This window comes from Salvia hispanica, chromosome 4 (genome assembly GCF_029641045.1).
Source record: "Salvia hispanica isolate PSC_SH4W2 chromosome 4, Shi_PSC_v1, whole genome shotgun sequence".
Lineage (NCBI taxonomy): Eukaryota > Viridiplantae > Streptophyta > Magnoliopsida > Lamiales > Lamiaceae > Salvia > Salvia hispanica.
In genome coordinates, this window is record NC_142695.1 from 12,707,037 (window position 1) to 12,721,363 (window position 14,327).

At 38.5% G+C, this 14,327-nt stretch overlaps 2 protein-coding genes across 2 annotated transcripts; one reads left to right on the top strand and one right to left on the bottom strand.

The window, feature by feature from the left end:
• Positions 1-6,323: 6,323 nt before the first annotated feature.
• LOC148927260 (uncharacterized) lies at positions 6,324-7,010 on the bottom strand. Its single transcript, XM_089056541.1, has one exon. It carries the CDS (start codon positions 7,008-7,010, stop codon positions 6,324-6,326), a length of 687 nt encoding a protein of 228 aa, XP_088912667.1.
• A 1,978-nt stretch (positions 7,011-8,988) lies between these two features.
• Positions 8,989-11,907, top strand: LOC148927261 (uncharacterized). The gene is made up of 4 exons (XM_089056542.1): positions 8,989-9,681; positions 9,748-9,799; positions 11,263-11,683; positions 11,883-11,907. Exons 1-4 carry the CDS (start codon positions 8,989-8,991, stop codon positions 11,905-11,907), a joined length of 1,191 nt encoding a protein of 396 aa, XP_088912668.1.
• The last annotated feature ends 2,420 nt before the right edge of the window (positions 11,908-14,327 follow it).

The following is a 14,327-nucleotide window of genomic DNA, read 5'->3' on the forward strand; positions in this document are numbered from 1 at the left end:
AAAAAAATATTTTTGGATTCCCAAAAAATAGAGCCGTTTATGGACGTTTTTTTTTAGATTTTTGTGAATTTTTTTATATCCCAAAATCATCTATAAATACACACATTCATCATTCACTTTTCACATCAAATTATCTCTCGTTCATACTTTTTCATACTAAATCATCTACATCTTCCTCTCTCACCCAAACCCTCTCTAAAAAAAATTCAAAAATGGATTTCACCGATCTCATTGCGGAAGCGGAGCGCGAAGAACAAGAATACTATGAACAATACCGTGCCGCCTATGAAGCCTATGTCGCCGCCAATACCCCCTCCACTCCTCCTCAACCAACTAGATCAAAACGTCGCTACATCCCTCGTGATCGGGAGGGAGCCCAGGGAAAGGCTCGTTGCCGACTATTTTTCCGACCAGCCGCGGTATCCAGAAGATTACTTTCGGCACCGTTTTCGCATGTCAAAACTGTTGTTTATGCGTATTGTCAACACATTGTCCACCCGTGTCTAATACTTTCAATCAGGTGTAGACGCAACCGGTCGGCAAAGTCTCTCGGCGTTGCAAAAGTGTACTTGTGCCATCCGAAACTTGCTACTGGGCAAACGGCTGACCTCTTCGACGAGTATTTGCATGTCGGTGAGTCAACTGGAATCCTATGCCTCAAGAGTTTTTGCGACGGCGTTCGTTTTGCTTTCGACGAGGAATTCCTTCGGGTACCCACCACCGACGATTGTCAACGGTTGCTTCATCTTCACGAAACAGTCTGCAGTTTTCCCGGTATGCTAGGCAGCATTGACTGCATGCATTGGAAGTGGAAGAATTGCCCGACTGCTTGGAGGGGGCAATACTTAAGCGGCCACAAAGGCGGCGGCCCAACGCTTATCCTTGAAGCGGTCGCCGACTACCGCCTATGGATTTGGCATGCATATTTCGGTGTTGTCGGATCCAACAACGACTTGAACGTGCTATATTCTTCACCACTGTTTTGAATGGTGTAGCACTGGCGATCGACTTCACCGTCAACAGAAATGCATACCACATGGGTTACTATCTCACCGATGGTATCTACCCAAGGTGGTCGACTTTCGTGAAGTCGTTCAGCAATCCACAAGAGCCGAGACAGATTCTTTTGGTGTAGCGTCAAGAGTCTGCTCGGAAAGACGTCGAAAGAGCTTTTGGGGTCCTTCAAGGCCGATTCAACATTGTGAAGTCCCCTTCTCGGCTTTGGTACGTTAAGAATATCGCCGACATGATTATAGTTGACGAAGGACCGATGGCGGCTAACTTTTATGATGAGGATGAAGCCGGAAGCTCAACCGCGAGGTCTCCCCCACGCTGAGGTGTGCATACGACGGTGAACGAGATGATCGAAAGAAGACACACAATGCGCGATAAAAGAGCCCACACTGAGCTACAAAAGATCTAATCAGTCACATTTGGGCGAAATTCGGCAACGAGTAGTGGGTCTTTTTAATTTTATGGATTTTAATTATGTAATTTTTAATTTTTAGGATTTTGTAATTTTTAATTTTTAGGATTTGAATTATGTAATTTTTAATTAGTTTGTAATTTGTAATAATATTCTGGGTATTTTTAATGCATTTTAATATTGTGGAAATGTTTATATTTAAATTGAATAATAGAATGGTGGGATCTTTGAGCTTGTCCTTAGCTAAGAGCACGAATGTGGGTGTTGTGCTCTTAGCTAAGGACAAGGAGTAAAAGTGGGTCCGGGCCCACTTCCGTGCTCTTAGCTAAGAGCACGGATGAGGATGCTCTTACAAAAATATCCTCTATAACTAAAAAATCACATGTTTGGTAACTAGGGTTATTTTTGTCACGGGTATAAAAAACGATATGAAATAAAGATCATGTACTATTTATGTGCGAAAGTAAAGATCTTGTACTATTTATGTAGTTCACTCTTAATAATATGGACCCAACAATCACTAACACTATTTTCATCACGGTTCAAGAACCAATTGTGCATAGAGGTCACCATGGTTCAAGAACCGGCGGTTCTTGGTTCAGAACCGGCGGTTCAGGTTCGAAAAAATGACGAACCTGAACCGCCCCGTCATACCTTCCGGCAGTTCCGGTTCTTGAACCGGACAAACACGGTTCACAGGCGGTTCAAGACCCGACGGTTTTCAGCCGGTTCCGGGCCGGTTCCCGGTTGGACCGCCGGTTCAATTTTCGTTTTTTTTTTAATTTATTCATTTATAGTACTAATTACAAATTACACCTTGTAGTCTTGTACTATTGAATAAAATAAAACGAGAATGACAATTGACAAATGGAGTAGAAGTGGTCAAGTGGATGACATTGGACAATTGAAATTTTATTGATACAAATTTGAACGATATGTCGATATTACAAATACAAATGTTGAAAATTGAAATTACAAAAGAGTCAAAAGACTTAAACAATAATAATTACTAAATGAATGATGAATGTAAATATACATAATACATGCTTGTTAGCCTGTATAACAATTTAAATAAAAAAACTTGAAGTAAAGAACAATTCAAATCATTTTCATATCTTTTGTCCTTTTTCCTTCTTAATCCTAGCCCCACGATTTTGTCATCTGACGGTTAGATTAATGCCATGTGTCATTTAATAATGCACATTTTCATTCTAATAATGCACAACGGCTAATAATGCAACATTATAGACTATTAATGCACATTTTCATTCTAATAATGCACAGCGGCTAATAATGCAACATTATAGACTAATAATGCATTGATCACAACCATCCAATTCAAGGATCCAAGGGCTGAGATTAAGAAGGAAATAGGACACTTAGGGTGCAAAGGAGCCTAACGCACCCCTATATATATATACTCTTAGTTGGCGAATGAGATGTTTCTAGATAATTAAATTGAGGATACCTTTATCAATTCAACCTTAATTGTTGAGTTTAATTTAATCATCAACAATCATGGTAGAATTGTCAAAAGTCTCCCGGATTTAGTCTTATAGAGAAGTCTTCTTCACCGATTAGAGTATATACAAATACAATTATATAATTGTATTTGTATATTTTAAAGTTGAAACAATTGAAAAAAAAAGAAATAAAGGAAAAGGACTTGAGCCAACTTAAATTTAAAATTTAAGTTGGATTGCCTGTTGGGACTACCGCAGCGGAAGACACGGAAACCAAACAGGTCCTAGAACGGATCTATTTAGGTGATTATGCATTCAACTCCAATTTCATGAAATATTCATAGATCTATAGATATAACAACAAATAAACACATAATCATGCATATTCGATGTAGATTCGATTGTTACCTCATCTTGATCCATCATAGGATCGAAGTTGCTAGATGCACCACCCGGAGATCCTTGGTTTATCGACCGTGAATCTTCCAACCTATTCCCTAGTCCTTGATTCTCCATCCGTGTGGGCGGATCTTAGATAATCAATAATAGTCTTGATGAGATCTAGAGAAACCCAATCACAAACTCGATATTGTCTTGATCTAATCCTATGAATTAGGATAGAACAAGAACAAAACAAAACCCTAATTCTCCCACATGCCAAGGCACGAAAACCGAGGCAAGGAGAGAGAGAGAGAGCCGTCGAAGGCTTCTAGGGTTTAGGGAGGAGTGTTGTGAATGAATGGTGTGCTAGGGTTTCCACATCTCATCACTATTTATAATGGACTTGTTGGGCTAGGTTGGGGATCCATGGAATGACTTAAGTGTTGGGCTCACCCATTAGATAAATTACTAATTAAATCAAATGACCCATGATTTAATATATTATCAATGGAATATTATTTTATTCCACTAAAGAATAATATTGCACTCCCACTTAAATCACCAAATTACAAATAACTTGGGTCCATTTTATTTTATAATATTTCCCGCGTTTAAGATTATCTTGATCCATCAATTTAATTCTTTTGTCTGCTATGTGACTAGAATTAAATTAATTCTCCAAAGAGTTTTTCTAGTTTGAAACTTTATTTATTATTCGTGGAATAAATTCCAACTGCGCAGATTTCTGAATAATAAATTCCTCTTTCAAACACCTCATTGGGGATCACCCTTTTAGGGATTTAATCATACCACACTGGGCACGCGAATTCTATGAAATAATATTCCAATACCTTCATGTTATTCAATTACTACCACCCAAGATATCATGAACTTGAGTTACGTACAAACTCTCACATATTGATAAGTCAAAGTGGCGTTTGATTGAATAAACAATATTGATATTAATATCATAGACTAGAAAATACTAAACTTTCTTGAAATATATTCTTTCAGTAGATAGCAATAAAGAATACATTTCGGATTAGATCCTTTCAGTGCTTTACCACACCGGTGTTACTAATCTCTTCTTAGGTAAGAGAGAATTATCACAAACACCGCAACCGTTCCAATAGGTAGCCAAAGCCTATCTAGGTTGTGAATACGTTTTTCTTCTTACTAGATCTGGCCAAGTCCCCTACTGGAAAACTCATGAGGAGATTCATCGAATTTCCCTACTTGACCTTCTTAGTAAAAAGCCTTAGACTTGTTTATCATATTTCAATAATAAACCATTTATATTATATTATTTATTCTCATAAATAGGTAAACAAGTGGATGTGGCGTTTCTCGTATACATGCACAAGCTGACTGTACAAAGGCATGTACGCTCGAAGCATCTTTTAGTATACAAACCCCAACAATCTCCCACTTATACTCAAAGAATGCTTTCGAGTATACCAACCGCTTTATTGGCCTTGTGCTACACATTCAGAACACATTTTCTCCCACTTATACTCAAAGCAGGCTTTGGCCACTATGTACTCAAAACTATAATTCTTTAAAAAGAATCTACCAACATAGTTTGCTAGAGTACATAAAACGAAAATATACTTGTAATTTATAACCTTAATTTTTGCTAAGGAGCACGATTATTTGATCAAAATATTTCTAGGCCCTTTGATCCAGTGGAATAATTTTATGTGCCTTTCTCAAGCGCACTTATACATATTCCTCCATCAAAATCCACTATTTTGATCCTTCTGAATTTCTACTAATTAAAGTAGAATACTTATAGCAAATATAAAGTTTTTAATCATGTCGAATATGATTCCAAAAACTTTAATTATATTATACCAATCTTGGTATTATCCTTGCTATATAACTTGTGATGTAAATTTATGCATGAACATAATTACCTCATCACAATGACTAATTGGAAATTAGTCCTTATGACAAAATAAAACCGAATGATTGCATTCTTTGTTTTATAGTCATAAATTCCAAGAGTTCATTTATTTAACCATTTGTTGTGATCTTTAGAAATACTTTCTTTGGAAATCCAAAAGTAATTCTAATTTTAATAGCTAACTTGGAAATGTCTTTTAATGTTATTAGAGTCTTAGAAAGTGTGCAATTCATCACTTCTTTCATTCTAGGGTGTGAACCCTTTTTTACTCTATCAAACATTACCTTAATTCCATTTATGAATATTCTATGAGACAAAATTTAGCTCCCACTTTTAAAAGTAGAAAAATACTAGTCTCAATATTCTTTAAGGCTATTAAAACAATTTAAATAGTGCTTGGAGTTAAATTCATCCTAGTTTAATAAAACGAGCTATGAAGCTCTTATTAAACACTTAGAATTTAATCATTCATTAAGAAAAGCTCCCACTATTTTAATTATCACTTTCACAACAAAATAAATAAAATAATAACTAATCAAGTAGTCAACTCTAGGCTTGGAACATTAAAATAAATTTAATGTGCACACTATATTTACTATACAAGAATTTCTAGTATTTATAATAAATACTTATCTTGTTTCTAGTTGAATTTAATTTACTTGTCTTGTAATCAATTATTGTGATTATTTTTCTTACACCTTTATTTGAACAAACGCGATCATAAGATCATTTTATTTTGTATTGAATCCATGTTGAACATTAATGTTCTATTGACTCTTCAACAAAATAATGGTTCAAAAGACTTAAGGATTAAAGAAACTTAATAATCAATATTTCTAGAAGAAAACTTCATAATAATTGAATCAACAAATTTAATTACAAGTAAACATTTTGATATTAACCATGTTACATTTGATGTCATAAATAATTGGATAATCAAAACTTCATTTATCTAATAATGCAAGCATTATAAAATGACATCGATAATCCAAAAACAAAATTGATAAACTAGGAATAAAATTCCATATCAATAATCCATATGATATCAAAACCAAACAATATCAAAAACTCTTAAAATTCAACAATGTAAATAAAGCAAAATAAGACTTTCATTGTTCAAAACATAAATGTCATAGCTAGATCAAGATCATGTTTTCCTCCTAATCACATTGGGTTGGCTCGAACTCTCTGCCATGTCAGACTTGCGTCTTAGGTCAGTGGAGTTATTGACCATCCCGCCCTCCATCTTCCTTATCTGGACTTGTGCCTCAATGAGCTTGCTAGAGAGTACTAGAAGAGATGTTGGCCAAAGATTGTCCATTATCTCTTTCTTTACTTTCTCATAGCTCTTTGGAAGTCCGTCGAGAATCATGAGTTGTTGGGTTTCTGGGCCTATTTTTCCACCTAACTCCTCGAGCCTATCAAAACCATCAACCATTTCCACGACATAGTCGTTAATGTTTTGGTTCTCCTTCAAGACCGTTCTCCTCAAAATGTTCACCACCGATCTCATGAGACACTTGGTGGACATTTCATCAAACCATTTAGGTTCTTCAATCAATGACCTGTCGGGCTTGTCAACCTTGCCAAGAGCATTGCCGACCGAGGCCAACAAAAACTTCTTGACATGACCGCTCGCGGTATCCCATTGATCACAAGCATCCTTTTCCTTGTTTGATATGTAATAAGCAGAGGGGCGATCCTTAGTGAGGACCAACCTCAAATCACTAGCCAACTGATCAATGTCAAGTCTCCTTTTCCAATCCAAATAAGAATCAGAATCGCGTTCCTTCGATTTAAGGATCGCACTATAAACTTCCCAAGTAGTAAACATCTTTCGTTCAAGCTGAGAATAAATACCAATAATATAAACATGTAAAATTTCAAAGAATTGCAAATAACCACAAAACAATTCATCAATTTTACATCCACAAAAATCAAGCACAAACATTCTTCTACGAGGAAGCCGAGTCTTGTTCATGCAAGAAATTCATTATTTTTACTGGCCACAATGTCGACAGATAGTCCAGAGACCATAAGTGAATATTCTAGATCTATAAGTGAATACTCTAGATCGGCTAAAGATCATTCTAGATCTATGAATTTTATTCAAGATTGATGAAGAATGTCTTGACCTACAAAAGAGTACTCCAAGATCTATAGAGCATATTCTAGATCTATTTTATATAGTTGTTAAATGGAATATTCTAGATCTATAAGAATATTCTTAAGAATATTGTAGATCTATGATAGTTTATTCTTGATTTATGTTTATTGTCTTCCACTTGTGTAGATCTACATGTTTGAAAAATGTGATGGATGATTGTTTTCATGCTTGCAATATTGCGTGATTGTTGAATCTTGTTGTTCTTCGTTTTATTGTAAACCCACGGGGGTTGACCGTGGTAGATTAGGTTTTGTTTTTCCCTTGTATATTTCTTTTGTAAACAAATGTAATAGTTAGAATACAAAGAAATGTAATACGATGGAGAAAAACAAGACGAAGACGAAGCCGACGAGGAGAAGGCCTAGGCGGCGGCCGAAACCCTAGCGGGCTCGGCCGCACGCAGATCTGGTCGGCGGTAAATGGCGGCGGCGGCAGGAGGCGAGGCGTCGGCAGCGGCTGCTTTACAAGGCAGCGGCGGCTCCAGGCTGGCGGCGTTGGCTGCGGCTGGGCAGGGGCGGGCGGCGGCCGTGCAGGCAGCTTTGGCGGCGGCTGGAACCCCTAGGGTTTTCAGCCGCACGCAGATCGAGGCGGCGGCGTGGTGGCTGGCGGCAGCAGCGGCGGCTGCGGTTCCCGGAGCTTGCTTGGCGCGGAGGCAGCCCGATGAAGATGACGGCGGCGCGGATCTCTAGAAGGCGGCGGCGGCTAGTTGCTTTTATTTTTTTAGGGCAAAACCCTAATTAGGGTTTTAGATGGCCCGTTTAATAGGCAAGGCCCAATGTGTGGTCTTGACCTAATTTTTATACCCTAGATATTTGTTTTATTCAAATGGGGTATATGTTTTATTTAATCCTTTTTATCCGGAGTACCATGGTTCATTGAAAGGATAAATTGTGATTTATTTTAATTATTTGGTTTTAGACACTTAGTGGTTTAAAATCAAATGATTTATTTGGTTATGTGTGATGTGACAAAGTGTGCAAATTTATTTGCCTATGTGATTTACATCTTATGTAAGTTAAATAATTATTTGCTTGCATGATAATCAAATGAAAACCATTTTAACAAAAAATGACTAAGCGATAATTACGAACAGTCATGTTGTATATGGTCTCCATAAATGGTATTCAAATGTGAAGTAAATTATATAACATTTCGACCTTTCTTTAGAGGAGTTATGTTATTAGTAATATTTACAGATTTCATAAGATTTGAATAACTAAAATGGTTCTTTTAAATGAAAGGCATGTTTCTGAAGGAATATTGAGTCCAGTGGGAGCGATATTATCACGAAATGAGCATTATTTAAAAGATGTTAACCATGGTCTTAGAATCTTGTTGAGTGGCGTGCGACCTTTCTTTAGAGGAGTATTCAAAGCAAGATAAGATTCTTGAGGACTAGAATTATGGTACTAGCTTAGGCAATATTAGGCAGCCATGCCATTCTTATGGTCTCTGGACTATCTGTCGGTATTGTGACCAAGAAAGTTTTTTTAAAATCTAAATAATCCATGACATCATTTTGGTGCTTGTTTATTTAGCGTTTTATTAGCATATGTGATTTTCGAATGTTTTATGGTTTTTACATTCCTTTATCATGTATGGTTGTGTGATGGATAGCTTTTATTTTTCTCAGTCAATATCAATTATGTCGCTCAATCCATTATCTGTGATCTTGAAAGAAAACAAACTCGAGGGGCCTAACTATGTAGACTGGAAACGTAATTTGGACATTGTCCTTATCGCTGATGATTATAAGTTTGTGCTTGAAACCGATTGCCCTGCAAAACCTGCTGATAATGCTTCTGCGGAAGATAAGGCCGTGTACAATATGTGGATTAAGGCCAATGAGATGGCGAAGTGCTATATTTTGGCTTCTATGTCAAATGTGCTTCAACATCAGCATCATTCCTATGAATCCGCTTATGAGATCATGGAGAACCTTAGATCTCTTTTTGGGACTCAAAGTCGATCTGCTAGATCTCTAGCGATTAGGAGTCTCATGAATAAGACGATGAAGGAGGGCACGCCAGTCAGGGACCATGTCCTTGAAATGATGCGCCATCTCAATCAAATTGAGGTCTTGGGAGGATCGATTGATCCAGATTCTCAGGTGGACATAATACTCCAAAGTCTTCCGGCAAGCTTTCAAGAGTTTAAAGTCAACTATGAGATAACTAAGCAAGACCTTAACTTGGCTGAGCTTCTAACTGAGCTTCAAAACGCTGAAGGCATTTATGCCCAAGCCAAGCAAGCCATGTTGGTTGACCGCGCCTCCAGTTCCAAAGTCACTAGACCTAGGAAGGATGGCAAGGCGGAGCAGGCTGCCAAGGGATTGAAGGCAAGGAAGGGCAAGAAGAAGGTTAAAGCAAGAAAAACTGGAAAGTGTTTCAAGTGTGGTGAAAAGGGACATTGGAAGCCTGATTGCCCCAAGAAGGGTAAAGGTCCAAATGGTCAAGGTAAACACCAAGCTCATGTTCTTGAAACTTACTTAGCAACTGTTTCTACCCATCAATGGGTAGTAGATACGGGAGCAACTGATCATGTATGTTTCGATCCCGCTTTGTTGCAGGATTCAAGGAAACTAAGTGAAGGGGAGATCATTGTCCATCTGGGGGATGCTACTAGAGTGGGAGCGATTGCACTGGGAGCTGTTTATATTCGCTTTTCTAGTAGTAGAGTTTTGGTATTAAACAATGTTCTATTGATACCTTCGTTTAGAAGGAACTTGATTTCTGTTTCTAAACTGGTTTTTGACGGATATTCTATTTCTTTCAATGATGCTTGCATTATAAGGAGAGATGGATTATTTTATCTGTCAAGGTATCATGGATAATAACTTGTATACTATACGCTCTACGCATCAAGTTGTTGAGTCGAATAACATATCTGTTTCTCGCAAGAGAAAGACTTCACCACATGATATGAATGATATGTACTTATGGCATCTAAGGCTTGGGCATGCCAATCCGAGAAGGATCCAAAAGTTGGCGAGCCTTGGCTCAATTGAGGGACTAAGCTTAGACCCTTTTCCAACTTGCGAATCCTGCTTGGAAGGCAAGATGACCAAAAGATCCTTTAAGATCAAAGGAAATAGAGCCAAGAAAGTACTAGATCTCATTCACTCGGATGTGTGTGGTCCATTCCAAATTCAAACTAGGGGAGGCTATGTGTATTTCATCACCTTTATTGATGATTATTCAAGACTAGCCCAAGTCTATTTGATGCAACGCAAATCAGAATCTTTTGAAAAATTCAAACTATTCAAGGCATTTGCAGAAACGCGTCATAGTAAGACTATGAAAGCCTTACGATCTGATCGAGGAGGCGAGTATCTTAGTGATGAATTTTTGGGCTACTTAGCGGAAGCTGGGATTGAATCCCAACTGACTGCACCTGGCACTCCTCAACAAAATGGAGTTGCGGAAAGGAGAAATCGAACATTTCTTGAAATGGTTCGATCAATGATGTGTTATGCTCAGTTGCCAAAATTCCTTTGGGGGTTTGCGCTAGAAACAACGTGTTATACCCACAATAACTTACCTACAAAATCAGCGCCCAAAACACCTCATGAGTTGTGGACTGGGCGTAAGCCCAACCTAGAACATCTCAAGATATGGGGTTGTCCGGCGCATGTGCTACTTAAAGATCCAAGTAAATTGGACTCTCGCACAGAGGTATGTTTGTTGTTGGGATATGCCAAAGGGACAAAAGGCTATGAATTCTATAGTCCTCAAGACAACAAAGTATTTGTAAGCACAAATGCAAAGTTCTTGGAAGAGGAGTATATTAAGAATCAAAAACCCAGAAGTGTAATCACTCTTGAAGAAATGAGAGATGATGACATTCCAATTACACGAGAAAACTCCACAAGAAAATATTGCACCATGTAATACAACTTCTTCTACTCCTACGATTGTAGAGCCTCGTCGTAGTGGGAGGGTTTCAAAAGAACCGGAAAGGTGGATTGGTCTGGGAGAGTCTTCAGACTCAGTTTCCGGACATCTGGAACCTGACCCCTGGAACTACAAAGAAGCAATAAATGATTTGGATAGTCTCAATTGGATTGAGGCAATGGATTCCGAATTACAATCAATGGAGGATAAGGACGTTTACGACCTTGAAAACCTACCCGAAGGCTGCATTGCCATTGGGAGTAAGTGGGTATTCAAGCGTAAACGAGGTCCGGATGGGAAGGTTAAATTGTTCAAAGCTAGATTAGTGGCGAAGGGTTATACCCAAAGAGAAGGCATCGATTATGATGAGACCTTCTCACCCGTCGCTATGCTTAAATCAATTAGGATTCTCCTATCCATCGCAGCCTACATGGACTGGGAAGTTTGGCAAATGGATGTCAAGACCGCCTTCTTGCATGGTAGTCTTGAGGAAACCATTTACATGAAACAACCCGAGGGCTATGAAATTAAGGGCAAGGAGCACATGGTGTGGAAGCTTAAAAGATCCATTTATGGACTCAAGTAAGCATCCAGAGCATGGAACATGTGCTTCGATAAAACTGTTAAATCATTTGGTTTTGATCAGTGCCCAGAAGAGAGTTGCGTATTGATAAGGCTAATTTCATGCATCGGTATGTGCAAAGTAATGTTATAATTTGCTGGGTCTAACACGTTTCCTAAGCCAGGTGTGTGAAGAAAATGGCTAGATCGAGGAAGTTATGGAGGAGATGGTCTAGCAGGAGAATGGAACGAAATGAGCAGGAATTACGAGGAAATTGGCGTGATAAAGGGAGTCTACAGCTGAGGGAAACAAAGTCATTATCAATACCTCGCTGGACCCACTAAAACGCCTATAAATAGAGAGGAGCATGCAGCGCAATGGGGGATAGTTTTTACTCTTCTTAGCTCATACATTTACACACACACTTGGGAAAAATTCTGGGGATAATCGTGATAGGGGGGGTACTTTCTAAGATCTCGAGTTTGGTAACACCGTCCTAGTGAGGGCGAAGATACAATTGTTTTAATTTCAGCTGTTTTTGCTAGTTTCCACCGTCGAACTTCACTTTTGGGAGTCGACTTTGATGTTGATGATGTTTAACTGCTTATCGCTCATGGATCTGAGTTTAGCTGTTTAATTTCAAGTTATTTTGCTTAGATCTCTCTGCTGTTAGCGTAATTCTTAAATTGTTATGTCGATCTCTGCTTATTTCGTTATTGAGGTGTTTGATGTGGAATTTGGTGACAGATCTGTGGTTGATTGAGTGTTCGGAGCTTCCATTTGTAAATCTGACATGATGGAGAATTTCTTCTGTTTGGAGTCCGTGTCGGACGCTTGGATCCGGAGTGGATTTAGCGTCTGAAGTTGGTTTTGGCGTGTGAAAGAAACAGTAGTTGATAGACTTGTTTTATTTCCTTTGTTTTCTATTCAACTTCGTCTAGGTATGCAGATCTGTTAAGTTCTTCGTTAGTTATGCATAGATTTGATTTCAAGTTAGTAGCCCTGTTTTTTATTTGCTTATGTGTTTTCTCAAGAAGTTTTATGCGAATTTGGTTGTAGAAGACGATGTCACTGTCAGTTAGTACGAGAGTTAGTTATTCTGCCACTTTCCAGTCGTACTCTGCTTTTTCTTAGATGTGGTCCCACCGTAGAATTATCTCCTAGGTCTAGCTGTTAGGTTAAGTTTCTTTCTAATATTCCCAAGTCAAGTTAATTTTAATTTTCCTCAACCCAAGAAAATGCGTGGCAGCAGCCAACACCAAAAATACTCCCAAATCCTTGATTACGAGTCTTACGCATCCTTCTCTGTGGGATCGATCCCTACTTCCCTATACTAGGTTTAGTAAAGTGGTTGAGGGTTTTTGAAGCGGGGAAGTACTTGTGTGTCCGACGACCGGGATTCTACACAACCTACGAGTTCCTAGACCAAGTGATCTAGTGGACTTGCTGGATCTGGGGAACCTGCCTTATTTGAATATCGCAACACTGCACACACACTACACTTGTACTGTCACTACACTGCACACACACTACACTGCACACTTATGTGTGCAGTGTTGCGATATTCAAATAAGGCAGGTTCCCCAGATCCAGCAAGTCTACTAGATCACTTGGTCTAGGAACTCGTAGGTTGTGCGGAATCCCGGTCGTCGGACACACAAGTACTTCCCCGCTTCAAAAACCCTCAACCACTTTACTAAACCTAGTATAGGGAAGTAGGGATCGATCCCACAGAGAAGGATGCGTAAGACTCGTAATCAAGGATTTGGGAGTATTTTTGGTGTTGGCTGCTGCCACGCATTTTCTTGGGTTGAGGAAAATTAAAATTAACTTGACTTGGGAATATTAGAAAGAAACTTAACCTAACAGCTAGACCTAGGAGATAATTCTACGGTGGGACCACATCTAAGAAAAAGCAGAGTACGACTGGAAAGTGGCAGAATAACTAACTCTCGTACTAACTGACAGTGACATCGTCTTCTACAACCAAATTCGCATAAAACTTCTTGAGAAAACACATAAGCAAATCAAAAACAGGGCTACTAACTTGAAATCAAATCTATGCATAAATAACGAAGAACTTAACAGATCTGCATACCTAGATGAAGTGAAATAGAAAACAAAGGAAATAAAACAAGTCTATCAACTACTGTTTCTTTCACACGCCAAAACCAACTTCAGACCTGAATCCACTCCGGATCCAAGCGTCCGACACGGACTCCAAATAGAAGAAATTCTCCATCACGTCAGATTTACAAATTTAAGCTCCGAACACTCAATCAACCACAGATCTGTCACCAAATTCCACATCAAACACCTCAATAACGAAATAAGCAGAGATCGACATAGCAATTTAAGAATTACGCTAACAGCAGAGAGATCTAAGCAAAATAACTTGAAATTAAACAGCTAAACTCAGATCCATGAGCGATAAGCAGTTAAACATCATCAACATCAAAGTTGACTCCCAAAAGTGAAGTTCGACGGTGGAAACTAGCAAAAACGGCTGAAATTAAAACAATTGTATCT

Excerpts from the sequence above, each read along its gene's own strand:
- LOC148927260 (XM_089056541.1), bottom strand. The coding sequence starts at position 7,010 with ATGTTTACTACTTGGGAAGTTTATAGTGCGATCCTTAAATCGAAGGAA.
- LOC148927261 (XM_089056542.1), top strand. The coding sequence starts at position 8,989 with ATGTCGCTCAATCCATTATCTGTGATCTTGAAAGAAAACAAACTCGAG. Across the intron at positions 9,682-9,747 it reads AGGCTGCCAAGGGATTGAAG|GGACATTGGAAGCCTGATTG; the intron begins GCAAGGAAGGGC and ends TGTGGTGAAAAG. Across the intron at positions 11,684-11,882 it reads TACATGGACTGGGAAGTTTG|TGCCCAGAAGAGAGTTGCGT; the intron begins GCAAATGGATGT and ends GGTTTTGATCAG.